The sequence below is a fragment of the Mycotypha africana genome, assembly GCF_025528875.1.
Source record: "Mycotypha africana strain NRRL 2978 chromosome Unknown BDF20scaffold_10, whole genome shotgun sequence".
In the NCBI taxonomy this organism is placed as follows: domain Eukaryota; kingdom Fungi; phylum Mucoromycota; class Mucoromycetes; order Mucorales; family Mycotyphaceae; genus Mycotypha; species Mycotypha africana.
In genome coordinates this window covers 1281787-1307681 of record NW_026515734.1, presented here as the reverse complement: position 1 = coordinate 1307681, position 25895 = coordinate 1281787, and the positions used below count along the sequence as shown (strand labels likewise).

At 37.9% G+C, this 25895-nt stretch overlaps 11 protein-coding genes across 11 annotated transcripts; 9 read left to right on the top strand and 2 right to left on the bottom strand.

The window, feature by feature from the left end:
• Positions 1 to 892: 892 nt before the first annotated feature.
• Positions 893 to 4769, top strand: BDF20DRAFT_891211 (exosome complex exonuclease RRP44-like protein). Its single transcript, XM_053082235.1, has 13 exons — positions 893 to 1174; positions 1244 to 1401; positions 1488 to 1543; positions 1629 to 1766; positions 1841 to 1938; positions 2018 to 2107; positions 2168 to 2442; positions 2505 to 2684; positions 2743 to 3038; positions 3108 to 3233; positions 3303 to 3355; positions 3417 to 3911; positions 3980 to 4769. Exons 1-13 carry the CDS (start codon positions 959 to 961, stop codon positions 4679 to 4681), a joined length of 2883 nt encoding a protein of 960 aa, XP_052933102.1. The 5' UTR covers positions 893 to 958; the 3' UTR covers positions 4682 to 4769.
• A 467-nt stretch (positions 4770 to 5236) lies between these two features.
• On the top strand, positions 5237 to 5937 carry BDF20DRAFT_907732 (Plectin/S10 domain-containing protein; the record flags this gene model as incomplete). Its single annotated transcript, XM_053083410.1, has 4 exons — positions 5237 to 5288; positions 5380 to 5562; positions 5682 to 5753; positions 5822 to 5937. The coding sequence occupies 4 exons, from the start codon at positions 5237 to 5239 to the stop codon at positions 5935 to 5937; spliced, it is 423 nt and encodes a 140-aa protein (XP_052933101.1).
• Positions 5938 to 6722: 785 nt separating this feature from the next.
• Positions 6723 to 7373, top strand: BDF20DRAFT_891208 (60S ribosomal protein L10-A; the record flags this gene model as incomplete). Its single annotated transcript, XM_053082234.1, has 1 exon — positions 6723 to 7373. The coding sequence occupies one exon, from the start codon at positions 6723 to 6725 to the stop codon at positions 7371 to 7373; it is 651 nt and encodes a 216-aa protein (XP_052933100.1).
• Positions 7374 to 7965: 592 nt separating this feature from the next.
• Positions 7966 to 9499, top strand: BDF20DRAFT_838781 (uncharacterized protein; the record flags this gene model as incomplete). Its single annotated transcript, XM_053079204.1, has 4 exons — positions 7966 to 8079; positions 8198 to 8236; positions 8332 to 8618; positions 8752 to 9499. The coding sequence occupies 4 exons, from the start codon at positions 7966 to 7968 to the stop codon at positions 9497 to 9499; spliced, it is 1188 nt and encodes a 395-aa protein (XP_052933099.1).
• Positions 9500 to 10081: 582 nt separating this feature from the next.
• BDF20DRAFT_825877 (nucleoside phosphorylase domain-containing protein) lies at positions 10082 to 11277 on the top strand (the record flags this gene model as incomplete). Its single annotated transcript, XM_053078010.1, has 2 exons — positions 10082 to 10332; positions 10557 to 11277. The coding sequence occupies 2 exons, from the start codon at positions 10082 to 10084 to the stop codon at positions 11275 to 11277; spliced, it is 972 nt and encodes a 323-aa protein (XP_052933098.1).
• A 918-nt stretch (positions 11278 to 12195) lies between these two features.
• On the top strand, positions 12196 to 13721 carry BDF20DRAFT_891190 (uncharacterized protein). Its single transcript, XM_053082233.1, has 3 exons — positions 12196 to 12578; positions 12663 to 13093; positions 13169 to 13721. The coding sequence occupies exons 1-3, from the start codon at positions 12501 to 12503 to the stop codon at positions 13230 to 13232; spliced, it is 573 nt and encodes a 190-aa protein (XP_052933097.1). The 5' UTR covers positions 12196 to 12500; the 3' UTR covers positions 13233 to 13721.
• A 175-nt stretch (positions 13722 to 13896) lies between these two features.
• Positions 13897 to 15742, top strand: BDF20DRAFT_891185 (GDP-mannose 4,6 dehydratase). Its single transcript, XM_053082232.1, has 3 exons — positions 13897 to 14066; positions 14145 to 14282; positions 14478 to 15742. Exons 1-3 carry the CDS (start codon positions 13970 to 13972, stop codon positions 15371 to 15373), a joined length of 1131 nt encoding a protein of 376 aa, XP_052933096.1. The 5' UTR covers positions 13897 to 13969; the 3' UTR covers positions 15374 to 15742.
• Positions 15743 to 16592: 850 nt separating this feature from the next.
• BDF20DRAFT_891174 (uncharacterized protein) lies at positions 16593 to 17518 on the top strand. The gene is made up of 2 exons (XM_053082231.1): positions 16593 to 17119; positions 17191 to 17518. The coding sequence occupies exons 1-2, from the start codon at positions 16709 to 16711 to the stop codon at positions 17197 to 17199; spliced, it is 420 nt and encodes a 139-aa protein (XP_052933095.1). The 5' UTR covers positions 16593 to 16708; the 3' UTR covers positions 17200 to 17518.
• A 1099-nt stretch (positions 17519 to 18617) lies between these two features.
• On the top strand, positions 18618 to 19907 carry BDF20DRAFT_826406 (kinase-like domain-containing protein; the record flags this gene model as incomplete). Its single annotated transcript, XM_053078071.1, has 6 exons — positions 18618 to 18728; positions 18800 to 19042; positions 19107 to 19155; positions 19231 to 19355; positions 19469 to 19686; positions 19781 to 19907. 6 exons carry the CDS (start codon positions 18618 to 18620, stop codon positions 19905 to 19907), a joined length of 873 nt encoding a protein of 290 aa, XP_052933094.1.
• Positions 19908 to 20262: 355 nt separating this feature from the next.
• BDF20DRAFT_826464 (uncharacterized protein) lies at positions 20263 to 21708 on the bottom strand (the record flags this gene model as incomplete). The annotated part of the gene is made up of 5 exons (XM_053078078.1): positions 20263 to 21002; positions 21071 to 21166; positions 21245 to 21401; positions 21469 to 21533; positions 21654 to 21708. 5 exons carry the CDS (start codon positions 21706 to 21708, stop codon positions 20263 to 20265), a joined length of 1113 nt encoding a protein of 370 aa, XP_052933093.1.
• A 1356-nt stretch (positions 21709 to 23064) lies between these two features.
• On the bottom strand, positions 23065 to 24306 carry BDF20DRAFT_891168 (magnesium-dependent phosphatase-1). The gene is made up of 5 exons (XM_053082230.1): positions 23981 to 24306; positions 23893 to 23909; positions 23780 to 23825; positions 23603 to 23713; positions 23065 to 23524 (listed from the first exon to the last, which is right to left on the bottom strand). Exons 1-5 carry the CDS (start codon positions 24064 to 24066, stop codon positions 23182 to 23184), a joined length of 603 nt encoding a protein of 200 aa, XP_052933092.1. The 5' UTR covers positions 24067 to 24306; the 3' UTR covers positions 23065 to 23181.
• Between the last annotated feature and the right edge of the window lie 1589 nt (positions 24307 to 25895).

Below are 25895 nucleotides of genomic sequence, written 5' to 3'. Positions count from 1 at the left end.
GTACAGATAATTGTGTCATATCTTTAGGTTTATAGCCATCTCCTCCGAGTAACTCCTTGGTAACCCCTTGCGCAATTCCAGTTGTATCATTGAGAACATCTCCTACGAGTTCGGCAATATCCTTGGTAGTGGCTTGAATTCAATCACTGCGATGCTATTCCCTTCCATCCTGATGAGGTGAACCACTGTATGCGTTGAAGCCTTGATTTTCAGTTCTGCTTTTAAAATACTGGCTGCTTTTAGGTGCTCTTGCAATTGACTTCATATTGATTTTTTACCTTTTTTTTTTTTTTTTTTTTTTTTTTTTTTAGGAAGGCGGGTGTTGATTTAAAAGAGATGTTTACTCTTTTAAATAGATTGCTGACGAAATTTTCTTGGCCATGAGTAGGTCGAACACGAACAGTTATATTTCGTCATTATTATCCTTGCATGAAGGACTACCGTAAATGTATAAGAGTTGAAACATTGAAGACAGCTGATCAAAGCTAATTCAAGAAGTAAAAAGCTGAATTATGTATTAGGCCCATAAGAAGTTGAGGGTTCAAGCATAAAGTAATTCTAGTATGTGAATATTAAAAATAGTGTTTGTATATCTGTTCAATTGTGTATATTTTTGTTTTTGGAGCAAAGGTCAAATATTCAGATGAGTATGAAAGTGGCGTAAATATACGATTCATGTAATATGATAAAGCCAGATAAGCACAAAAGGTTTGGGGAATTGACTGCAGACTATAATTTCTAAATGCAACAGCAGTTCAGGCTGCTTCATGTGCGGAATAATTCTTATCGACTTAATGTTATGAAAGTCCTCAGTTGGTTCCATCTCAAACATCTCTCAACTTTGTATTTTTGATCCATCAAATTATGCCGGAGATTGTGACCTGACTTCCCAAAAAAGAAAAAAAAAAAAACGTAGCTGTACGAAAGATCTCCACTTGATCAATCTTGCGTTATAATCATGCTTCGATCAAAAGCTTTTGTCAAACGTAATCGCAAAGGCAACGTTGTCAAGGTAGTGAAAGAACACTATTTGAGGGATGATATCCCCTGCTCCTCGGAAATTTGTCGCGAATGTGCCAAGATCTCCCCACCATTATTATCCAGCACTCCGAGTGGAACAAGTACAATGAAGCCCCATTATCTCATCCCAGACACCAATGTCTTTATCAATCAAGTAATATTATATTTTGAGCATTTATAATCGTTTAGTATTCTCTTTTTCCTAAATGTTTTTTCGATATAGCTCGATCTCATGGAACACCCTGCTTTCAAAGATGTTATTGTTTTACAAACTGTCAGAGAAGAGGTTCGTCATTTGAGTATTCCCGTTTATAACCGATTGAACGCAATCCTTGCGGATAAGACGAAGCGCTTCTATTTGTTTGCAAATGAACATCAAAGGTAATCTATTGTTTGCTGTTGTAATATTGTTTTTATCTTCAGGGAGAAGTTAGGATTAAAGCTTGCTATCAATTTCAATTTTATAGAGACACATTTGTTGAAAGGTTAAAAGATGAATCTCCCAACGATAGAAACGATAGGGGTAAATTTTGCAACAGTAACACTGAAGAGTTGTGTATATTTAGAGAAGAGATATGTAGGATGACTTACCATCTTATGTCTATTAGCTATTCGTGTGGCTGCAAAGTGGTATGATACCCATTTGAAGGCGTGTGGATCTGAAGCGATGATAGATATTATTATGCTGAGTGATGATAAAGCGAATAAAGAGAAGGCTGGTGCTATCGGTGTCAAATGTTGCAACGGTAACCAAAAAAATAATTGAGTTAAACAACCTAGTAACCATTTATTGATAAACTTCCATTATTTATGAATTTAGTTTGGCAGTATGTAGAAAGTAAGAAGGATTCACCAGAATTATTAGACATGGTAGCAGCTCCTAAGGCTGTTGCTGGTGATGCTATTGTATATGAAGAGGTAAATTTTTGGGGAAAATAAGCATGAGGAACAACAAGATTGTATTTAAGCATACTGACTTTTTAATTAAAACTAATAGCACTATTCGCCAGCAAAAATTAAGAATGGTGTGCAAAATGGAAAGTTGATTCAAGGTTCTTTCCAAGTCAGCATGCATAATGTCTATGAGGTATGAATAAGATCGATACTTTGTTAGTATTCAAACCACTCATTAAATTTCGATCGGCAGGGCACAATTGTTGGAGAAGTTGAAGGGGAAATGAAAACGATCTATATTTTGGGTCGTAAAAATTTCAATAGATGTATTCAAGGTGATATTGTCGCCGTTGAACTCTTACCTAAAGAGAAATGGAAACATAGTGCTTCTATTGCTATTGAAGAAGAAGATGAAGACGAAGAGAAAATGTATGGCGAAGAAGAAGTGGTAGATAGAATGGTTGAAAATGACAGCCCTCCTGAACCTACAGGCAAAGTTGTTGGTATCATTCGGAAAAAATGGAGACCGTAAGTCCTGATTTGAATAAGGATTGAAAGTATCAGGAATTGAACAGAATTATATTTTATAGATATTGCGGTTTCATCGTTAAGAACAGTGTTCCGAAAGATACACAAAGTGGTAACATTACTGTACGCTTTCGTGCTATGGATAAACGAATTCCACCCATCAAGATTAGAACAGCACAAGCTCATGCATTACTCGGAAAGCGTATCATTGTCTCCATTGATAGCTGGCCCGTTACTTCAGCGTAGGTTCAGTTTTGCCTTTTTCACCAATCAAAGACTAATCAAAGCCTTTTTTTTTAGCTTTCCCTTAGGCCATTTTGTAAAGACACTGGGGTCCTCTGGCGACAGAGAAACTGAAACTGAAGTACTGTTATTAGAGCATAATGTACCATTTCAGGAGTTTTCCAAGAGAGTCCTTGATGACTTGCCACCCGAGGGTGACAAATGGATTGTACTTGATAAACATATCAATAATGAAAAGAGACGTGATTTTAGAGACTTAGATATTTGCAGTATTGATCCTCCTGGATGTACTGATATTGATGATGCCCTTCATGCCCGTCAACTTCCTAATGGCAATTGGGAAGTCGGTGTTCGTAAGTAGTTAATCTTTCTAACCGTTCCTGTAGACAATCGGCAAATGCTTACCATTATTTCTGACATAGATATCGCTGATGTTACTTATTTTGTCAAACATGGTATGCCCATGGATGTCGAAGCGGCCAGTCGCGGTACTTCGGTATATTTAGTTGATAAACGTATTGATATGTTGCCTGCTCTTCTCGGCACAAGTAAGTAATGATAGCTTTTGTGGTGCGAATGGATTCGCTGCGTCAAACTCTCTGCTGATTTATTTTCAGATTTATGTTCACTTAGATCGAATGTTGATCGTTTAGCTTTTTCTTGCGTCTGGGTAAATATTTGTTTATGGTCCTCTTTCGTTAATCTTAAACTTAACAGCATTTTTCTTTAAGGAAATGAATGATAATGCAGAAATTATTAGCACTGATTTCACAAAAAGTGTCATCCGTTCAAAGCACTCGTTCACGTACGATGAAGCGCAAAGTCGAATTGATGATGAAAGAATGCAAGATTCTCTCACTCAAGGCATCCGAGTGCTTAATAAGTTTGCCAAGATTCTTCGTCAACAACGTATGGATAACGGTGCTTTGACATTGGCGTCACCCGAAGTGCGCTTTAATCTTGAAAATGACTCACAAGACCCAGTTGATGTTGAAATGAAAGAGTTGAAGGAAACAAATGCTCTTGTTGAGGAATTCATGTTGCTCGCTAATATCTCAGTAGCCAAAAAGATTTTCTCCAAATTCCCCAGCTGTTCAATGCTTCGTAAGCATCCTGCACCTCCCACGAATAATTTTGACATGCTTCGCAAAGTGCTAGCACAAAAAGGAGTTACCATTAACACAGAGACCTCTAAAGCTTTAGCTGATTCCTTAGACAAAGCAGTGGTAAAGTATTTGTTTGGAAGAACTTTGTTATGTTTTAAATGCTTATATTAAAAGGTTCTGTTTATTAGATACCCGGTGACCCATATTTTAACAAATTAGTTCGTATAATGACAACCCGCTGTATGATGCAAGCCCAATATTTCTGTTCAGGAACAGAAACAGAGTCTGAATTCAGACATTATGGTTTAGCCAGCCCGATCTACACTCATTTCACATCACCTATTCGTCGTTATGCTGATGTGGTTGTCCATCGCTTATTACAAGCATGTATAGACGATGACATTGATTACGGACCAGATTTAATTGATAGTCAAAAAATGAAGGAACTCTGTGATAATTTGAATTTCCGTAACAGAATGGCACAGCAAGCTGGCCGTAGTTCTGTGGAGCTGTTTACCAACTTATATTTCAAGAATAAGGTGGAGATAGAAGATGGTCGCGTGTTGCGTGTACTTAAGAACGGAATCATTGTTCTCGTTCCTAAATACGGTATTGAAACAGTCGTTTATACTGCTAAAACTGGCAGCAATTCGCCATTAGTATATAATGAAGAAGATTGCAGTTTGGTTGCTGGTGACGTGGTCATCAAAACTTTTGATGCTGTTAAGGTTGAAATTACTGTAGAAGGTGATGAACAAGGGATGCGTCAAAAAATGAATATGAGGCTTGTAGAACCTTACATTGAAGGTGTCAGTACAAAGCCCAGTGCCAGCAAAAGACCTAACGAAGAAGCAGTGGAACACAATGTTGTAAAGAAAGCAAAGAATTAAGGCAAACCCTTTTTCATTATATTTGTACATAACAATACACTGTTTTTTGTAAACTTTCTTTAATTAAACAGTAATAATCAAAACCTAAGTCGCATTTACTGTATGATTTTCTATACAAATCAAAGCAATTTGAGCTGTGATAAATATCATGGACGAAATATTCGCTTTCCACAGTAGAGAGATCAAAAAAGCTAAATTATGCAAACGGAGTTACAAACTCTCCACATTCCCATATTTGTGAGTGTTGTTCACAGGGTAACCCAAACTGTAATAAGGGCGAACAAGCTCATCCATCATATAAACCTTCTCTTATCGCCATAGTGTAAGTATATATAGCATGTTGAAGCGAGATCTTCCGCTTAATGTCATCAGAAGACAATGGATGGATTGGAAATATAGAGAAATTGAGACGGATGGGTATTCTTGGAAATATTACATAAGGGGATCAAAAAAATCTTGAAAAACAGCGGCAATGGCAGACATGCAGAACAACAAACTTGTAATTTGACAACTGACAATGTCCAAAATTTCCCATTAAAACTTGTAGAGTAAAATATGCTTGTTTCTAAGCAAAACAGAAAGGTCATCTATGAGGCCATTTTTAAGGGTAAAACAACAATGCTACGAACGTAAATGACAGTATTTGAAACAGCCCACGTTGACACATTATATACATTCAATATTCATTTGCACTTCAGATGGTGCTTTAGTCGCTCCCAAAGATTACAATCTCCCCAAGCATCCTGATCTTGACGTTCCCAACCTCGAAGTCATCAAGATTATGCAATCTTTGACCTCTAAAGGTTGTGTCAAGACTCAATTCTCTTGGCAATGGTATTATTATACCCTCACTGATGAGGGTATTGATTACCTTCGTGAATGTAAATATCAATCAGATTACAGAAAATATACACACATTTGTTTAGCATCTGTTTTCAACTTGCTCAATACTTACTATCTATTTTCGCGACAACGTTACTGTTCATCGACATTTCAATAGATCTTCATTTGCCTCAAGAAATTGTTCCCGCTACTTTGAAGAAGACTGCTCGTCCTGCTGCTCCTCGTCGCTGTAAGTACAAATATGGGACAACGATCTATTTTATTCCAGTAGCTAAATTTTTACTTTCTATATTGTAGTTGGTGGTGAAGGCCGTGAAAACCGTGGTCCTCGTGGTGACCGTGGTGATTACAGACGTAAGGAAGGCGCTGATGGCGACTTCAAGCCCGAATTCAGAGGTGGTCTTGGTAAATAGCATTTATTTCAAATGTGTCTGTATTATACGTACCTTTTCATTAACAAGATTGTTTTACATTTTCTAGGTCGTGGCAATCGCGAATAAATAGACTGTTTCTTTGTTATCTTGAATTTTTTTTTCTCTACTACATATGTAATCAGAGAACTTCATGTATGATAACGCCTCCATTTTGTGTATTAAATATCGTTTGAATTTATTCTTGCATAAAATGTATGATTGACCTTTATCTGAATGTTTTGGTATCTGTTGTGCTTTTTGATTTGGTTCCTGTTTCCGCTGCATAAATGTCTGCTTACAAATTCGAGTATTTTGTTTCACAAACTTCGGGCCGGACTTTGTATGAGAGCAGCAGACAGAATTGCAATTACTTTGAACAATGAAATGCTGCAAGGGAAAGCATTTATTGAGCCTTCTCTTTAACACTAAAAGGTAAACTCAATCCATCCATCCATTTAATATAGCATATTGTTTCATCGACGACAGCATAGTGGAGTATATATAATGACGATATTATCATTAGTTGCAACAGCGAGAAAGGTTGAATCATAAACAATGCAATTTTGGATTTTGAATACATTTCCGTAGTCATCTTTATACAGCTAATTCGCAGCATCCTTACTTCGCAGTTGTCAATGGAACACCTCAACTGATTTATACGACTACAGCTATTACAGCTATTTCACAACTAATATACTCCACTACCTGCTCGTTGAAATTGTGGATTTAGCAGTTGAGATTGGTATTGACCCTTTATTTCCCTTCAATTTTACACAGTAGTCAAAATGGGTCGCCGTCCTGCTCGTTGTTATCGTTACTGTAAAAACAAGCCTTATCCCAAGTCCAGATACAACCGTGGTGTCCCTGATGCCAAGCTTAGAATTTACGATTTAGGTCGTAAGAAGGCTTCTGTTGACGAATTCCCTCTCTGTATTCACTTGGTCTCTAACGAATACGAACAACTTTCTGCTGAAGCTCTTGAAGCTGGTCGTATCTGTGCTAACAAGTACATGTCCAAGACCTCTGGTAAGGACTCCTTCCACATGCGTATCCGTGTTCACCCTTACCACGTCACCCGTATCAACAAAATGTTGTCCTGTGCTGGTGCCGATAGATTGCAAACTGGTATGCGTGGTGCTTTCGGTAAGCCCAATGGTCTCGTTGCTCGTGTCAACATTGGCCAAATTATCTTCTCCGTTCGTTCCAAGGATTCCAACAAGGCTGTCGTCATTGAAGCTTTGAGACGTTGTAAGTACAAGTTCCCTGGTCAACAAAAGATCATTGTCTCCAAGAAGTGGGGTTTCACTCCTCTCTCTCGTGAAGACTACGTTGAAGCCCGCTCCAAGGGTTTACTCAGACCTGATGGTTGCTACGTCAAGTTCTACCCTCAAAAGGGTCCTCTTGCTGATTACTACAAGGAAGTTTCTAGAGCTTAAGTGTTTGGCAATAGAATCAATAAATTTGTGATTTAATATTCTTGAACGCTTTCATATTGTAAAATGGTTTTCATTACGATAAATCTTGTCCGGTTTATTCGTTGAGTACGGAGGATAATCTCCGGGAATGGGATGTGCATGATTGATACATAGCGCTCGATTGATAAATCTGTTGATGAGGATTGTTAGTGTTATTATTTCAGAAAGCCACAGGTTTAGATGTATTTGGTGATCACTTTTGAGCGCATAGATTCTCACTACTTTGTTTTCTGCTAAATGAGTAATTCCTAAAATTCCTGAATTTTCTATGCTGCTTGCACTATCTTTCGCTTTCAAATAAAAACAAACTATGCCTCTGATTTGATCTGACCAGTAGTACTCAAAATTGAACTTGAACCTTTACTGTTGAAGAGGGGGCTACTGTAAGCGTGAGGCTGTTAAACTAACGATCATTCAAATGAAAGACTTTGGCCCGGCCCTTATTTTAATATAAATACCACTTTACATATCTTTTTACCAAAATTCCAGGCATTGCTTTTTGTAAGTTCTCTTCTTTTTGCTTTTATAAAAGCTATATTCCGCTAATCAAAAAATGACATACTGTCGACATATTAATATTCTTCGGGTTTTTATATTGGCTTTCAGTCTTATAGGTCTAGCATGCCATTCAGCACAATGCGCCCTATTATCAGCTTACGAAGATCAAGTAAGCATAAGTATTTTATTGTTATCTTGAGAAGGGTCAAAAATACATTATGAAGCTATGTAAATCAGACTATTCAAATTTACATGGCAATGAACTTTCATAAATATGATTACATTAGGCTAAAATACCGGGATGGTTTCAATCTGGTCATTGGCAGGTAAATGATAGATCAATTGTAGTTCCCATATAAAATGACACATATTCAAAGAAGATCAAGTTTGCTTACTAATTTTTATTTGAATTCGATTATAGTATTTGGCGTGGTTTATAACATTTTGCCTATCATTAGTCAGTGCCTTTATAATTTGCATCAATGCAACATATTGCAAACATGGCCATGGAGTAAAGGCGGATAAGACTCTTGGAGGAGTCAACCTAGCTTCTCTGGCTGTCACCATTACAATTAATACATTCCTCAATGATCAGGAGCCATGGACAAACGGGATAATTGAATTTACTCAACCGACAAGAGGCCTCAATTTTCATTGTACGTTGCTCGATGAGAGTCATGATGCCACGTACCCCTTGTTGTTTCAAAGGTATTGTTTTACAAGTGCACGCTATTAAGGGAAAACATTACTTCTTCGTAGCAGGTTGAAACAGAACTAAGTTGTGTACTGAGCATCTGTGTTTTTGTCCTTCTAAATTATTTTTGTCTGGTTGTGGACATAGATGCGTATTGATCGATTGCACATATGTCATAGCTGTTATTACTGGTCATTTCTGGATGTTTTTAATTGTCTTTGCACACTTCTTCACTAGAAAAGAGCAAAAGTTTACAGCTAAATCGCAAAAAAATACCAAATTGGTAGTTAGCAAGGGTAACCGCCAGAGTAACTATAGCTATAATAATGACAGCTGGAAGATAGCTACCATGTCAAAGCACACTACTCTACCTATGGCGTTCAACGACGATTTCTATCACCATTTTAGTGCAGCTACTGGACATAAGCCGACAAAAGGTCTGCCTCACCATAGCATTTTACCGCAACATGATTTACAGCAACAAAAGGCTTCTAAATACGCGAACAACATCATCAACTATCCACCTCTACCTAATCTTACATACACAAAGAGTAATTCCAGCCATAGAACTTACACTGATACTGATCTGAATCCATGCGGGAAAGGAAACAGTGGCAGTGAGGGAAATTATGATCATTACCGTCATAGTAGTCCGATCGTTGCTGCTCCAACTTCACCATATCAATTTAACAGTTATTGGAACAACAACAACAACAACAACAACAACAACATCAAGCATTACTCTTCTTTGCCGCATCAATACAAAGAAGCTCTAGCTACTAACACGAATGCTGCTAATAGTAACTGGACGGCCGAGGACTACAGTTGTCCACCTTCAAGGATGCCATCCCTCGGTCGATCTACAATGACACAGCAATACTATCACGAACTGTAATCATGTACCATATGCCTTTATGCACTATAATTAGATCAAATAAATTTGAAGCTTTTAATCTTTACAAAGCACAAGTAATACGTCTTTCTAAGTACATATTTGATATATCATTTGCATTAAAAAAAATGAGAAGTAGACTTCATTTTCGTTCAACGCCTATTTAGCGGGTTTTGAGTTTGCTTAATCCGTTCCGCAGTTACTGTTTCTTTTCGGAGTTTTTCTGAAGGAATAATTTTTGCCCTCAACAGGAACATGCGTAAGCCATGGTCATGAATTGGGTATTATTCAAAGTTGGTTTTTTTTTTCCCAAGCAACCTATAATAGAGGTATATTGAACGACCATTTATACTCAATTCTGCTTGGGAAACGATAAAACTGATAAAAACTACACGAACAGTTAAAAGACTAGGGTCATTGCTGGACTTAAATTGGGATGAACCTCTAATTTCAATCAGTTTTTCCCAAGTAAGACATCGTCCTCACTGGTACTTAAAAAGGTCCTCCTCGCCTCCCCTTTTTCTTTTTCCCGCTCTTTTTAATACTATCTATCTCAATACTAGAAACAAAAAACAACTGTAGATTATGATAGAGAATATTTTTAACGCTAATTTCCCTCGTGATGAAGAGGACAGAGTGTATCACCTGGGAATTAAACAGGGCAATGTTGCAAACCGTATTTTGACAGTAGGAGATCATGTCCGTGCGAGAAAAATTGCAGCCTTATTGGATCCTGAAGAAGAAACTGGCCATCCCATTTTTGAACATTTGAGCCAACGTGGATTTTTGACTATTACAGGTAGATATAAAGGTGTACCTGTCAGCATCATGGCTATGTAAAGTAATCTAATAGAGAGATATGAACAGTGCAGAGAGACAGAAGAGAGAGAGAGAGAGAGGGTGTGTGTGTGTGCGTGTGTGTGTGTGTGTGTATGCCCATTTGTTATTATTGTTATTCCACCTTGACAGGTTGCTTATCAGCCATAAATAGATGGAAGAGGTGACGATTGTAGTGAAGCATTGAGATTATTTATTCATTTATCTTCATCCTCCACAATAGCGGTATGGGAAATCCAATGATGGACTTTTTTATCAGAGAAACTCGTGCTAGTGTAGAAGGCACCATGGCCGTCATTCGTTTTGGTTCCTGTGGAACACTCTCCCACTTGGCACCACCGGGTGCGGTCATAGTTCCTTCAGGAGGTTACTGTATTCGACGTAACATTGACTATTTTGCGGATGAACAACAAAATCCAGAACTGAAAGATAAGCCTTATGTATTCTCGGGTATTTTTAAAGCAGACGACGAAATGACGACTATTTTAGCAGACACATTAAAGACAGTGATGGCTCCAGTTGAAGCTAAATATGATTTTGTTGGTCCCGTTCTTACAGGCGGACTCAATGCAGATGGATGTTCTTTTTACTCTTCACAAGGTCGACAGGATGCTGCCTTTTGGGATGATAATGCGAACTTACTGCGAGATATAATTACAAAGTACCCTAAAACTCATTCATTGGAAATGGAAACATCCATGTTATTCCATTTGGCGAGATGTGCTCGCGACACTCAACGACCAATCCGAGCAGCTGGATGCATGCAAGTATTTGCTGATCGCTTGACGAATAGTTTTATTGGTCCTGACGCTGTTAAAGTATTGGAACCCTTGGTTGGTAAGGCATGCTTGGACGCCTTGATTAAGGTTAAAATTGAGGATGAAATGCCCGTGGCAGGCACAGTCTGGGAGCCTGCGAATGAGAAGCGTTTACAATCACTATAAAGCGAGCACAGACGTATTAAAGAGGTTAATTAACTTTATCCCACATGCAAATGTAACATTATCATATGATTTTTTTGTATATACAGCTTAGATATTATCGGAATATTGTAATAAACTAACAGTCGATAGTCTATAATCACCAATGAATGGCTAGTCAGACACAATTGTATGCTATTTGAAACGAAGAGGCGTGATTTCTAGTATACCATTTATTTTGAGGAGACTACCATGATATTATCAGGGATTACCACGCAGTACGACCTTCAGAGAAACTTAATGTCATTTTTTCCACGCTAAAGTATGCGCAGTAGTATATTTGTTTATTTGGTAACTCATGGATTCACACACAATCATACAAACCTAATTTCCAGGTACGACCTTTGTTACTACAACAAAAAATCACTGGAACGTTTGAATCATTCGATACCCTCTTTAGTTAAAATAGCTCATACAGAAAAGGAGAGCGAGAGGAGAGGGAGAGAGACGAATCTAGTATTATTTAACAGTTAAACCGCAGCGAAATGTTCTAAATGCTCTTGGATGTCTGAATTGTTCAACTATATGGCTTACTAGCAGATCGATGTACAAGCGACCAATAAAGGACAATAAGCCATGCTTAAAATATGAAACAGCATGATCGATGTACTTATGATACAATATTGCGACGATGGTTGTTGAAAGACGTGATTTAATCATCCCACATCAGCACTCACGAGCGTATTTGTATTTACTGAGCTGCTTCTTTAATCATATGCTTGAAAGCAACATGCATTTTTGTAACCGCTATTTTTAGACAAGCATTTTGTACCATTGGCCGATTGAGTAAACAAAAATAACAAAAGTTGGCACAGTTTAAAACAAGCAGAAGTCTGTGCTCCAAAACATGGAATTTTGCCATATACTTTTCATAAAAAAAAAATGCAGTCCATATTCATGATGTGAGCAATGGCACCCCAAAAAGCTCCTGTCCAATTATTTCCATTTTTTTTTAAAAAAGCAGTGTGCCCTTTTGACACCCAACAGCTCAGTATAATATTAGGGCTGTAAATTGCAAAATTGTGAGTAGCAGGAAGATAGTTTAAATGTTGTCTATTCACCCTATACGTAGATTGTGACTCCAATTCCATAGTTTGTTTTTTATTTTTCTTGTGTGATACGTACCTTACCAATGCTGCTTTCACTCCTTTATTCTTTAACAACACTATCCTATTGGATCTCTGAACATGAATACACATAAAACAAGAATACCATCTTTAAATTTCAAAGCAGACAATGAAGAAGAGCTATCAAGTAGTAGAGAAGTAGGCAGCTGAAAAAAAAAAAGGCATGGTTCATATGCTATAGACGAAACTAACAATTTTTCTTGGACATATATCAACCTACAGACTTCTGATATGGAAATTGATAGTGACTACAGTCCTCCTGCAGAATTCACTGACAGTATCAGGAGAAGTGCCGTGCCGCGAATGTCTGCATATCAAAACATGGCATCTAGATCTTTTGAAAAAGAAGAAGAAATAGTAAACCGTTATTCTAACCTCTTGTCCCACAGCAATGTCCAAGTTAAAGAAACAAACAATGTTATAGAAGAGGAGCTGGAGGAGAAGGAGGACGACAAGGAGATTCAATGGCCATTCCACCTCTATCAACCTGCTGACGATGTTGTCCTGAACCAATACTATCCAGATAACGCTTCTTCTATTGACTTTGTTCCCAAGATGGAAATTCAGGATAGTAATCGAATAAAAGGCGGTTTCATCAACTCAAATCACTACAGTGAAGCTGCCTACTCAAGAGACGCCCTAGCCCGACTTATGTAAAGTACCTCATATCTCCATTTTAAAATTGAGTATGAATTAAGAAGGTCTGATTTTAATTACACGTTAAGTAGCGCCACAGATTGTGAGGAATTGTGTCAGGATATTGTGGATCACTACCAAATGCTGCAATTATAGTGCTAGTTGGAAAAAAACCAAAAAACAATTAAATCACAGCAATAATTACCCAAATTTGTTAGTGATCTACTTTGTCTTACACCAAGTTAAAAAGTCAGTTACCTTACAGAGACAAGGAGAGCCTTTCTTTTGGGTACTATATAGCAATATGATTGGAAAAGAACAGATAACCTACCCAAATAAAGCAAATAGATTTGTGTTGGCTTTTATTCTTCTACTCCTTTGGAAGGCAAGCTAGATGGCTATGACATAGTTTTATTATGGTTTCCCTTTCTTAATATGATATGTACAGCATTGTCAAATGAAAGTCCGTAAGTTAAAGGCCAAGAAAAACAAATTTGTTGACCCCGCACTCCACAGATCTTCTACTTGAATAAATGCACATAGAAGATCTAAAAAAAGCCGAGGAAAAAAAAAGCCAAACTGGTGCGTACACTCTATCTGTAAAGGATCTGGAAACTTTGTTAAGTATTCAAGCATGAAATGAGCAAAAAATAAGCTTCTTGACAGCTTATTAAATGTTTGGCTTTGATACAGTAAGCGCCGTTGCTTTAAATTTTTTTTTTTTGTTGGCTACACAAAATTTGAAATAAACGAAACAGAAAAGTGTATAAATAAATCTAAGAAAAGCCCAATCAGTTTATTTTAGTTTCTCTCCTTTTCCCTTCCCTTTTTTCTTGTTCTAGCACTCACTTTTCCGAGAGACCCTCTTTTAATACCAGCGATAAACTTATAACATGTCTGAAAACGTCATTGCTTCCCTTCAAGTTGGTCGTAACTCACCTTCCATGACTGTTGAAGAGTACAGAGCTCGTAAGGTAGCTCTCATCACTGGTAAGAATCTACTCAACCCTAAATAATGTGGTAGGACGTTATAGGAAAGATTTTCTGATTCACCTCATCGAAATGTAGGTGTTACTGGTCAAGATGGTTCCTATTTGACAGAATTTTTGTTGGAAAAGGGCTATGAAGTCCACGGTATCATTCGTAGATCATCTTCTTTCAATACTGGTCGTATTGAACATATTTATAAGGACAGACATGACCAAGGTAGAGTATCAATCTGTTGTGTAATGCGTGGTTGTGGTTTGTTTGATGAAATAGAAACGGGACAAATGATGGCTATGGGACTTTGAACAATACACCAAGGAAACCTCATTTTCTCGTTTTTTGTTTTTTGTTTTTTTTTTCTTTTTTTTTTTTTTTGTAAACTCAACAATTTTTGATAACTTTTTGATGTACTAGCAGGTGTCAAGTTCTTCCTTCACCATGGCGATTTGACCGATTCTACCTGTCTCGTGCACATTATCTCTCAAGTTCAACCTACCGAAGTCTATAATTTGGCCGCTCAATCTCACGTCAAGGTCTCATTTGACATGTCTGAATATACTGGTGATGTTGACGCTCTCGGCACACTTCGATTATTAGATGCAATCCGTACTTGCGGTCTTGCCGACCGTGTTCGTTTCTACCAAGCCTCTACTTCTGAACTCTACGGTAAGGTTGTTGAGACCCCTCAAAAAGAAACAACCCCCTTCTATCCTCGTTCTCCTTACGGTGTTGCCAAGCTCTATGGTTACTGGATCACTGTCAACTACCGCGAATCATACAATATGTATTCCTGTAACGGTATCTTGTTTAACCACGAATCCCCTCGTCGCGGTCGTACTTTTGTTACTCGTAAGATTACCCGTGCTGTCGCTGATATTCACCTGGGTCGTCAAGAATGTTTATATTTGGGTAACATTGATGCTAAACGTGATTGGGGTCATGCACGTGATTATGTAGAGGGTATGTGGCTCATGCTTCAACAAGAAAAGCCTCAAGATTTCGTCCTAGCTACTGGCGAAACACACACTGTCCGTAGCTTTGTTGAGAAGGCCTTTAAGGTTACTGGTCGTACCATTGTATGGGAAGGTGAAGGTGTCAATGAAATTGGTAGAGATAAGGAAAGTGGTAAGGTACGTGTCCGTATTGATCCCAAGTACTTCCGTCCTGCTGAAGTCGATCTCTTGTTGGGTGATCCTACCAAAGCCAATGATGAATTGGGATGGAAGCGTAAGGTCAGCTTTGATGAATTGATTACTGAAATGGTTGTTGCTGATATTGAAGGCAGTCTCAGCTCTTCCACTTTGGTGTAATAAAAAGATACAGAGCCTTTTGACTGTTTTGATTTTTCTTTTTATACTTACATTTCAAAATCGTTTTATATCCTTCATATATATTACACTTATAGAGAAGAAAAAAAAATCACTGTAATAAGCTTATCATATACATGCATATGCAAATATACATAAGCATATATCTATATATTACTTTCCCCTTTATTTCACCAACAACCCTCTATTACTACTGTTATATCCGTTCATATCACTTTAATCCATTCTGTTTGTAATGTATCACAAAATTAAATGAATTTCTTTAAAAATATTGCATTAAAACCCTTATTTGGAACTACATTTGAAAAGAAAAAGCCTGCTTACGTCCAAGCTGTACTGCAAATAATGTCTGTCTTAACTCGACTCTGTACCATACTCCTGCGCGATGTCCAAGTATTTATGCCCTCAGACCTCTACTGCGTGGCATAGAGGAATAGGACGCATGTTTCCAAACCTACTTTATTGTAGCTTCTTTGACTACCACTACTGTTGCCTCGCAGAAGGAAAAAGGCCTAGCAGTACTGTAACATTGAGAGAGCATCGCGGACTTTCTTTTTTTTTAAGTCTATGAAAGAGCTTGAGTAGCTTTTGAATACAGTAATGCGTGCTAAACGTTTATAGCCGATTATCCTATTGTTTTTTCTTGATCTGTTTTTTTCCCCGGCTATGGAAATACAGTGTTTTAGCTTCAACTTTATACTTTATACAAATTTTATTGGACAATATATATATTTAATTTAGATATTTTGAATTACTTTAGGATGAAATGGTATAATATTCTTGGACGATTTATTGAATAAATAATTGGAAACATTATTTTGAAGGTCAGTGGACATTTTTCAATTGATAGTGGCATTACGTTAAAGTACTACGAGACTTATTGAGTATTTTAGTGTGACACAGGTCTTATGAGCAATAGATACAGGGTTGTGGTTTACGAGACTTTATTTATGGACCATATGAATTGAACTACGCGTTAAACTGATCCCAGGCACGTTCTTCCGCCACGTAGATAACGGTTGTTGTTGTCAATCGTAATAAAAAATAGATGTTGTCAAATTCGAAGCATTTAGATGCCTTTCCTTTGACTTCCATCTTCTTCTTCTATACTTTCTTTCCTCATTCTGATAGCTACTACTCACCATGTACAAAGCCAAAACCTTGCAAAAAATCAAATCGGTAGCAGAAGCCCATAAGAATAAAGTCAAAGATGAGTCCTTCCGTGATCCAGGGCGAAGATCTGTCTTCACAGCGGCAATCGGACTAGATCATAACAAACATCAAGTACCCAGCTGCTCTACCAAGGAATATTATCATATGACCGGAAGTACCAGATACGCTGCAAAGCTGGAAAAGAAGAAAGCAGGCACACTTAAAATGATCGAAAGTGGCATACCAACCGCCAAAACTTCTATCATCGAACAACATGACCGTCATGTACAATATATATTGCAGCACTTGGAAGCCTTGTTCTCTTTTTACGGCGAGAGAACTGCTGAAGAACGATTTCGTTTATACCAGGGTCAGGAGCGTGCTGCCGACAACATGGTCAATTTGCTTATTAATGGAACTACAAAGTACAATAAGCAATTGAGGTTGAAGAAGAAAGAAGATCGAAGCAAGTGGCCAAAAAAGAATACCGACAGAATGGCCTTTTGTAAACGTAAAAAGAAGAAGAAGAAGAAGCAAAAGGTTCCAGAAGAGAGGGAAAAAGCAGATGCGAGAGAAGTAAGCGATGTTCTCGCTAAGAAAGATAGGTAAGGTGTATAAATGATAAGCAATTCATCCACTATTCGCAGAAATATTGATAGAACTCATGCTTTCTACAGCAATTCCCTGAAGAACAAGTGGAAGCCTGAACCCTTTAGTGTAGGCGACACTAAAAAGATCCCTTTGATTGTAGTTGGTAATGGCATGTTCTGGAAGAGTGCAGTGCCCATCAAAGGCCATAAGATTGGTGTCCTGGGAGTTCTTTGGCGTGCCTTGAAGCGAAGAGAGGTTGCTGGCGATTTACTGACGATAACAATTGATGAATACAAAACCTCTCGAATATGCAATAATTGTCGTTCCAACAATCTTGAAGCATTGAAGACAGTTCCCGGCCAAAGTATCCTTGCCTGCAAAACCTGTTCGATACTTTGGAACCGGGACGTCAACGCTGCTAAAAACATGTTGGCAATTAGCGTTTCGATCTGGAAGTCAACGGGAAGACCTGCGGAGTTTTCTAGAAAACCAAAATCACCCGCAACAACCACTTAACACCATCCTCTAATCGCCAGCACGAAGCTGGTTTGATTTTTACAGGTAAGCGTCTCAATTTTGTGTAGTTTGATCTTGAAATTATAACTTAATAATCTCAAAAGTTTACTTTTTTCGTCTATTTATATTGCGGCTTCATCTAAATCCAAAGCTAAAAAACTGTAATGACGACGTCTGGGCCTGTGACTCTCCCGCATTCGGCGGGATGTTAAAGTATCAGTATATGATCAATTTATTGTCACAGGAGCCCAACGACAATTTATAATTTTCGCTTTTTTTTTTTTTTTTTTTTTTTTATTTGCTTGTATTTATACTTCCTTTCACCTTTATACACTTCATAGATATATCCATATTCACATATCATTTTGCAACAAATTCCTAACCTACATATAAACTAGCAGACGCGACGATACTCATTTGTTTATATTAATAGAAAACAACTCAAAAAATGTCTCTTACACCAGAACCCAGCATAGGTGGCCAATCAAAGCCTAATAAACGCAAACCTGGCCTTCGTCTAACGTCAAAGCATCTCCAACCTGCATCGTCATCTCCATCACCTACTTCGAATACATACATGAGCCATCCTGCTAGCAACACAATGCGTTTTAGAGAACAACTGGGGAATATAGTCAACGGTGGACCTTTGTCAACCAGTACGTCAGGCACCTCAGGACAGAAAACAACGTCAGGACACACCATGGAGGAGGAAGAAGCTTCTCTAGCGGCTTCTTATCTAAAGTCTCAGCAACAACAACAACAACAACAACAACAACAATTTGATACAGATAGCATACACCATAGCATTAACAGTGATGATCATACTATGACAAGTAATAGCAATATTTCAATAAAAAACCAAGATATGCCAGTTTTACGTGAACCTCCTCTTCCACCTGTACAGCAACAACAACAACAACTACCCACACAATCAAATGTAGATAACAATGAATCAACGCATACCTTTATGGAAGTCAAAGCAGAAGATCTACAAACGCTTTCGAGGTTAGGCGAGGGTGCGGCCGGTACCGTACGTAAAGTATTACATAAACCAACCCAATTGATTATGGCCAAAAAGGTAATTTTGAATGTTTTTAACCTATAAAGTCAAGTTTAACGAAAATTGAACACACCGTCTTTACCGCGTAGTCTATTTCAACAGAACCTGACCCAGGTGTTCAACGTCAAATTCTACGTGAGCTTGCATTTTTAAAGACATGCGATTCACCGTACATCGTGTCCTTTTATGGTGCATTTTTGGATGATGGTGACACTACCGTATCCTTATGCATGGAATATGCTGAAGCGGGTAGTTTGGAAGACATATATAAGAGAGCCCGAGACTTGGGTGGTGTCATTGGTGAACCAGTGCTAGAACGTATTGCTGAATCCGTAAGTTTACAAGATGGTTGTTTCCCCCATCAAGGCCTTTCTTTTGCTAATATTATATCCTTAGGTTTGCAAAGGCTTGGTATACCTACATTCGAAAAGAGTCATTCATAGAGGTAAACCTCAAGCATATTCATGTTTTATGTAGAAAGGAGGCTTGACATTTATCTCTTCTTAATCGTTTATTCCAGATATCAAACCTTCTAATATTTTGGTGACACGAAAAGGAGAGATAAAACTTTGTGATTTTGGTGTTTCTGGCGAACTGATCAATTCTATCGCACAGACATTTACAGGAACGCAGTACTATATGGCTGTAAGTTGTATTACATAGTACAAGATGTTTCTACTAGCTTATTGATATCTATCTTATCTCTCTTTATACATGCGTATGTACGCACATATACACACATATATTCATACGTATAGCCTGAACGTATTCAAGGAAATGCATATGCTGTCCAATCTGATATCTGGTCGTTAGGTCTGACTTTAATTGAAGTGTCGCAAAATCGACCCGCTTTACCTCCTCCAGATCAACCTCATTTATCTATTTTCGAATTGCTCGATTTTATTGTACGTCAACCCGTACCTCAAATACAAGGTGATCACATCTCGGATGAATGTAAAAACTTTGTAGCTGTTTGGTAAGTCTACTTGTTTCTTCTTTTTAATTTCTTACCCTGTAGTAAGCGGTGACAAGGAAGACTAAACACTTTTTATGTATCAAAAATATTGTAGTTTGACGAAGGATCCTAATTACAGACCTACACCTGCTCGCATGTTACAGCATCCTTTCATATTGAAATGGGAAAACGTACATATGGATTTAGGACAATGGGTCAAAGAAGTCTGGGGCTGGGATTAAGGCCACAATGTGTTCATTTCTTTAAAAAAAACTATTTCATTGTGTTTGAAAATAAAAAATGGATAAAGAAAAAAACCAAAGAGCTTCTCAGAAATACTTTGTAACATGTAATAGTACGTTATTAACTTTATAATTGTTCAAAAATATTCTATGACTTTTTGTCTTGTTTTACCCTGTCAGTTTGGATCGTTTTACGATTGATAATGTGTGGTAATTATACTTATTAAATATATGATAAATTAATATGGTGGAAAAAGTAATAAATGGTGATATGCTAGCTGTGGGTTAACAATACAAATTGCAATTGTGTTTTACAAGTAAAAACTGGTATGCTTCCCTTGAGATTAGGCAGCAACTACCATTCTTCATCAAATAAACCAGGAATAATGGTAGCCTCCCCTAATTCTGCTCCATGAGCGCCGCGCGCTTGTCTTGACATAAACACTGTTTTCTCTTTTCGTTCCTTTCTAACCTCGAATTGCGGTGGTAATTCAGGTAAGCTGAAATAACTAGGCGGTTGTTCTTCACTGTTACCATTGCCATTATTGGGCGTCTGCATTAAGGCAGCTGTTAAAGGACCGATCAATTCACTGGGCAATCCTTGCGGTGCAGGTGGCTCGTCCAAATCAGCATCAAAGAAGAGCGGACATTCCAAGGATTCACGGTAGTGTTGAATGGAGGTTATATCGCGAATTCGAAGTAACTGGTCGTTAGGAAGATTAGCAATACTGAGAGGGATAGAAAATTCACTGACATGTGCTGATTTGAAAATATGTCCTTGCTCAACGGTCACCTGAAAGTAAAGGTCGTAGTAAACGCGAGTGTGGCGTGAAATGAATGAAGGTGACACAAGGCGAGTGGGCACATCGAATTGAATATTTTGAGATAATTGTGTACCGTTGCCAGCATTTGAACTAGGGCCGGTAGGTAGATTGACAGATTCTTGATGGATGGTGCGAATGCTTTCTTTGAATGCCGTACCTTGTTGAACCAGCATTTTACCCTCATGGTGTTTACGGAATTTATATGCCACACTAGTGATTTTTGCATCAGAATGAAGTACTGTCATATTCAACTGCATTCTAAAAAGCTCATCTATAAACATGGATGAGACAGTTAATAATCACAAAGGCTTGCATACTATGCATTTTCTAGTTACATACCTGGACAATACGTCTGCTTATCCAATTTCGCTTGTACCTCTGCTAATGGCTGTTTCTTATCTTTTATTAAAGTTGTTTTGTATACCCACTCCTTGTCTATACAAATGTCAAAAGAGTTTAACGAAGCTGTTCTTTTGAGCGCTCAAGACTACGCGTTGAAACATGAAATCTCACCTGGTGATGATACGATGATAGGCCTGTAAGGAGTGATATACTCTCTACTCTTTATACCTGATTGTAAAGCCGGTCCATCTGCTATTGCTGTCCATATATAGCGAACTCCGAAACCAGCGGGCTCTTCCATGGAAGGAGGATAATTGACATTTGGAAACTAATGAAATATGCATCAGAGACGCTGACTATAGCTTTCCTGAAGACACTTTTGGGCTTCCTCTTACCTTCAATGCAAATGGATATTCATAATGACCAGGTTCAACCTCTTCCCAAGCACATTGTGAATAAGCTTAAAAGTTTATATATATATATATATATATCAAATAGAAAGAAAAAGGAACTGTTAGAATAACTTGAACAAATCGATTGTCTGAACCACATAACGAGGTATATCTTTACTGTATTGTACCTGATGCTTCTTGTCCATGCAGCTTCCATTCAGTTTGAAAGAACGTTGTCACCATTTCATGTATCCATTCTCCTTTGCCATCAACCCCACCTTCGTCTACTTTTACTGTAGCTGCTTCTTCTGCTCTAAACTATTCGAACAGTACAACGCCAATTTTGGTTAGTTAGTTAAACGACACCCGCTCCCCGTCACACGACGCAATGGATGCATTGACGCAATTTTACCCTAATTTTAATTCGCGTGACATGTAGTCTTTCTGATAAATTCAAAACAACTCTTCCACGAATAATTCTGTTGGGTCGAATAATGACATGGTTTCCACCATCGAATTCGATGCTCAAAACGGGTATATTATTCACTGGTGCAATGCTCTCACGTCTACTGGAAGAAGAGAAACTATTTCGATTGGATGCTGCAGTATCATTGGATGTACTGTTGGAGGATCGAGAACTAGATGTGGTTGTAGTTGCTGTATTTGTACCCGCGAGGAAGGTTCCAAAGGAGGGTGCACTTGAAGACAGTTGACGGGAAATGTTGGGTGGTTGCGAATTATCACGGCGACCACCACCTCCTATGGGAATGGGATAAACAGATAGAAGGTTCTGTTGTTGCTGTTGAGCAGCAACATTCATATGCTGTGGTGAATGTGAGACAGGCGGTGGCATAGGGATTGAAGAAGAAGATAGCGAGGGTCTACGTCTTGTTGTATTTGTCATAATAATGTTCAGATATAACTAAACTTTTCCTTCTGCAAAAGTGTCAAAATTGCAATAAAATCAACAATTATTCAGCAGTAGTTTGAAAAAATAAACGAACGGAAGGGAAAGGGTTTTGACATAAAAATGAATGAAATTTTTCTTTCTCCACTGTAAATAAAAAAAAAGAAAAAATAACGACCAAACATATTAGCTGTCTTAGCCAATGATTTCAGTTATCAAGGTTGTTTCATATCGTCATTCCTGCCTTTCTCTTGAAGACAGGGTAATGGCACTTGATACGTGGTACATAGACCTTTGTTCCACTTCCTATTTCTTTTCTCAATCAATGTCAATTTTCAAGTCCCAATAAAGTGTTACTCTTTTCGCTGTAACGACCTGATTTGAGCATGACAATCCTTGCAAATGACGAATGGCCTGATTGTCTTACTCATCTCTATTATTATCCTGCGGAAGGAAAGACAGCGTACGATATAAAATGAAAGTCTTCATTGCCATTTTCTTGCAGCGTGGAACTTACCAGACACATGCATACCCAGCTTTCAATCTTTTTATTGTTACACTGCCATTATGCCATCATGTCTAAACTGTGTAACCTAAAATACCCCATATTCCAAGTTTAAATTACCATCCGCGAATAGGAAATGCAACTCTGTGGTTCATTATGTAAAAATGGAGGGAGAGAAAGAGAGAGATGCCATATTTACAAATTGTAGTTTTTATTGATGTTGGTTCAATGTCTAAAAAGTTCAATTGAATTTAATTATAATAAATAATGCTGATATGCCATCCTCTGCTGAAGCAAACTCTTCTCATTTGCGCTTAACGTTTGTTTTGGTGAAGTAACTGTCCATTTTTCCCTGAACCGTACCAGAATTACTAGCAAAAGCATGCAAAGCGTTCTCAAACTGAAAAAGTGTGATGCCCGTCCGGGTATCCACTTTCACAAAATGCACGCCTAGCTTTGTCACTTCCTTGTTTCTACTCTCGTCATCAAAAAACAGCATATCATAACATGAAATTCCAGATTTCTCAGACAAAGATTTGAAGTGCTTTAGTTTACTTCCAGGATATATTTCCATATAATCTACGTTTTCCCGAAGTGTTGTATTATTGAGCTGAGGGATTCTCAATAAGCTGATTGCTTTTCTTGCCCTATAGAAATGCACATTATGTAAGCTTTGGTTGCAACATGCCAACGAGAGAACGGGACATCATCTGCTAGTAGCTTACCATTCAGGAGTTTGTGTCCTCGATGCGAGTCCAATTTTTGTATCCGGAACGGATTTAATTATCGAAATAATGGTTGCTGTATGCTCAAAAAACCCTAGGACCTCTCCCAAACTATGTGGAATATAAACGAAACTCAGTGGTTTGATCGCTTCAGACTTTCAAATTGATTATATTTACGTATTAACGATGGTGTTATTAGAGTCATCATAGGTATAAGGTGGGCCTATACAGAATAATCATTAGCAAATCAATACTTCAGTTTACTGATATCTCTCTCTCTAAACGCTTACCACCAGTACAATCGATCCTAAATAAAGTTAAAAGAAGAAAACGTCAACTGAAATGGCTCATCGATGATCAAACAATGAATGAATTTACCAAGTAGGCCATAAGGTATAGTCCAAATCAAATACAACCATCTTGGGAAGCTTTGTTGGTAATTGTCTTAGCCCTTTTTTTGTCATAACGATGTCTAATAATTTTGGTAGATGCTTCGAAGATCAAAAATAAGTGGGTTCGCAGCAAAGTACACTATTCCGGAGCTCCTTTTTAAGGCACCTGAAATTGGATTTTTGCAAAGCTCAAAAAAAAAAAAAATTGCATTGATGCAGTTGGTTAGTCGGACATAGAAAAACCTGCTTAACCATTTGCTTAACCATTTGCTTAACCTGCTTAACCTGCTTAACCTGCTTAACCTGCTTAACAATCTGCTTAACCTGCTTAACCAAAAAAAAAAAAGCTTAGTGGTGCTGGCAAATGGGACAAAAAGCTCCACCCTAAAATGGTTGAGAAGATGCTGTATTCGTTATTGCTCAAAAAACCACCCAATTTGCTTAATGTAGATTCAATTTTTTTCTGTCAAAGTTACCTCGATCCTCGATTATTGTTCTCCACCTTTGAAATAAAAGTTTGCTCAAGAGTCTTGAACAACAGCTATCACAAACGCCTTTTCTTTTTGAATTCTTTTTTTTTTTTTTTTTTTTTTTTTTTTATTTCTGCGTTACTGGTTCAAACGGTGTAAGCGGTGTAGGCGGTGTAAACGGTAAAACAGGAACGATCATTGGCCGAAAGTGCAAAGCATACATGCGAGTGCTATCTTTTTTTTTTTTTTTTTTTTTTTAAAAAAAAAAATTTGCATCAATTGAGGTATTTGAGTTTAATTGGATTGCCTTGTATTTCATCAACGATAGCAGGATGAATATTGATGCGAATTTTGATGTTGCTGAAGTAGACCTTTATACAGGTCCTAACAATTTTAGCTATGTACTTTTTCTAACCAGTGACATTTCATTTGCTTAACCATTTGGTTAAGCATCTGGTTAAGCATCTGGTTAAGCATCTGGTTAAGCAGGTTAAGCATCTGGTTAAGCAGGTTAAGCATCTGGTTAAGCAGGTTAAGCAGGTTAAGCAGGTTAAGCATCTGGTTAAGCAGGTTAAGCATCTGGTTAAACAGGTTAAGCATCTGGTTAAGCAGGTTAAGCATCTGGTTAAGCAGGTTAAGCATCTGGTTAAGCAGGTTAAGCATCTGGTTAAGCATCTGGTTAAGCAGGTTAAGCAGGTTAAGCAGGTTAAGCATCTGGTTAAGCATCTGGTTAAGCATCTGGTTAAGCAGGTTAAGCATCTGGTTAAGCATCTGGTTAAGCAGGTTAAGCATCTGGTTAAGCATCTGGTTAAGCATCTGGTTAAACAGGTTAAGCATCTGGTTAAGCAGGTTAAGCAGGTTAAGCATCTGGTTAAGCATCAGGTTAAGCATCAGGTTAAGCAGGTTAAGCATCTGGTTAAGCATCTGGTTAAGCAGGTTAAGCATCTGGTTAAGCAGGTTAAGCATCTGGTTAAGCATCTGGTTAAGCAGGTTAAGCAGGTTAAGCAGGTTAAGCATCTGGTTAAGCATCTGGTTAAGCATCTGGTTAAGCAGGTTAAGCATCTGGTTAAGCATCTGGTTAAGCAGGTTAAGCATCTGGTTAAGCATCTGGTTAAGCATCTGGTTAAACAGGTTAAGCATCTGGTTAAGCAGGTTAAGCAGGTTAAGCATCTGGTTAAGCATCAGGTTAAGCATCAGGTTAAGCAGGTTAAGCATCTGGTTAAGCATCTGGTTAAGCAGGTTAAGCATCTGGTTAAGCAGGTTAAGCATCTGGTTAAGCTGGTTAAGCATCTGGTTAAGCATCAGGTTAAGCAGGTTAAGCATCTGGTTAAGCATCTGGTTAAGCAGGTTAAGCATCTGGTTAAACAGGTTAAGCATCTGGTTAAGCAGGTTAAGCATCTGGTTAAGCAGGTTAAGCATCTGGTTAAGCAT

Excerpts from the sequence above, each read along its gene's own strand:
- BDF20DRAFT_891211 (XM_053082235.1), top strand. The coding sequence starts at position 959 with ATGCTTCGATCAAAAGCTTTTGTCAAACGTAATCGCAAAGGCAACGTT. Across the intron at positions 1,175-1,243 it reads CCAATGTCTTTATCAATCAA|CTCGATCTCATGGAACACCC; the intron begins GTAATATTATAT and ends TTTTCGATATAG. Across the intron at positions 3,356-3,416 it reads TAGCTTTTTCTTGCGTCTGG|GAAATGAATGATAATGCAGA; the intron begins GTAAATATTTGT and ends TTTTTCTTTAAG.
- BDF20DRAFT_891190 (XM_053082233.1), top strand. The coding sequence starts at position 12,501 with ATGAATACACATAAAACAAGAATACCATCTTTAAATTTCAAAGCAGAC. Across the intron at positions 12,579-12,662 it reads AGCTATCAAGTAGTAGAGAA|ACTTCTGATATGGAAATTGA; the intron begins GTAGGCAGCTGA and ends ATCAACCTACAG. Across the intron at positions 13,094-13,168 it reads GACGCCCTAGCCCGACTTAT|CGCCACAGATTGTGAGGAAT; the intron begins GTAAAGTACCTC and ends CACGTTAAGTAG.
- BDF20DRAFT_891185 (XM_053082232.1), top strand. The coding sequence starts at position 13,970 with ATGTCTGAAAACGTCATTGCTTCCCTTCAAGTTGGTCGTAACTCACCT. Across the intron at positions 14,067-14,144 it reads TAAGGTAGCTCTCATCACTG|GTGTTACTGGTCAAGATGGT; the intron begins GTAAGAATCTAC and ends ATCGAAATGTAG. Across the intron at positions 14,283-14,477 it reads TAAGGACAGACATGACCAAG|CAGGTGTCAAGTTCTTCCTT; the intron begins GTAGAGTATCAA and ends TTGATGTACTAG.
- BDF20DRAFT_891174 (XM_053082231.1), top strand. The coding sequence starts at position 16,709 with ATGACCGGAAGTACCAGATACGCTGCAAAGCTGGAAAAGAAGAAAGCA.
- BDF20DRAFT_891168 (XM_053082230.1), bottom strand. The coding sequence starts at position 24,066 with ATGACAAAAAAAGGGCTAAGACAATTACCAACAAAGCTTCCCAAGATG. Across the intron at positions 23,714-23,779 it reads AATAACACCATCGTTAATAC|TTTGGGAGAGGTCCTAGGGT; the intron begins GTAAATATAATC and ends TATTCCACATAG. Across the intron at positions 23,525-23,602 it reads AGGACACAAACTCCTGAATG|GGCAAGAAAAGCAATCAGCT; the intron begins GTAAGCTACTAG and ends GCATTTCTATAG.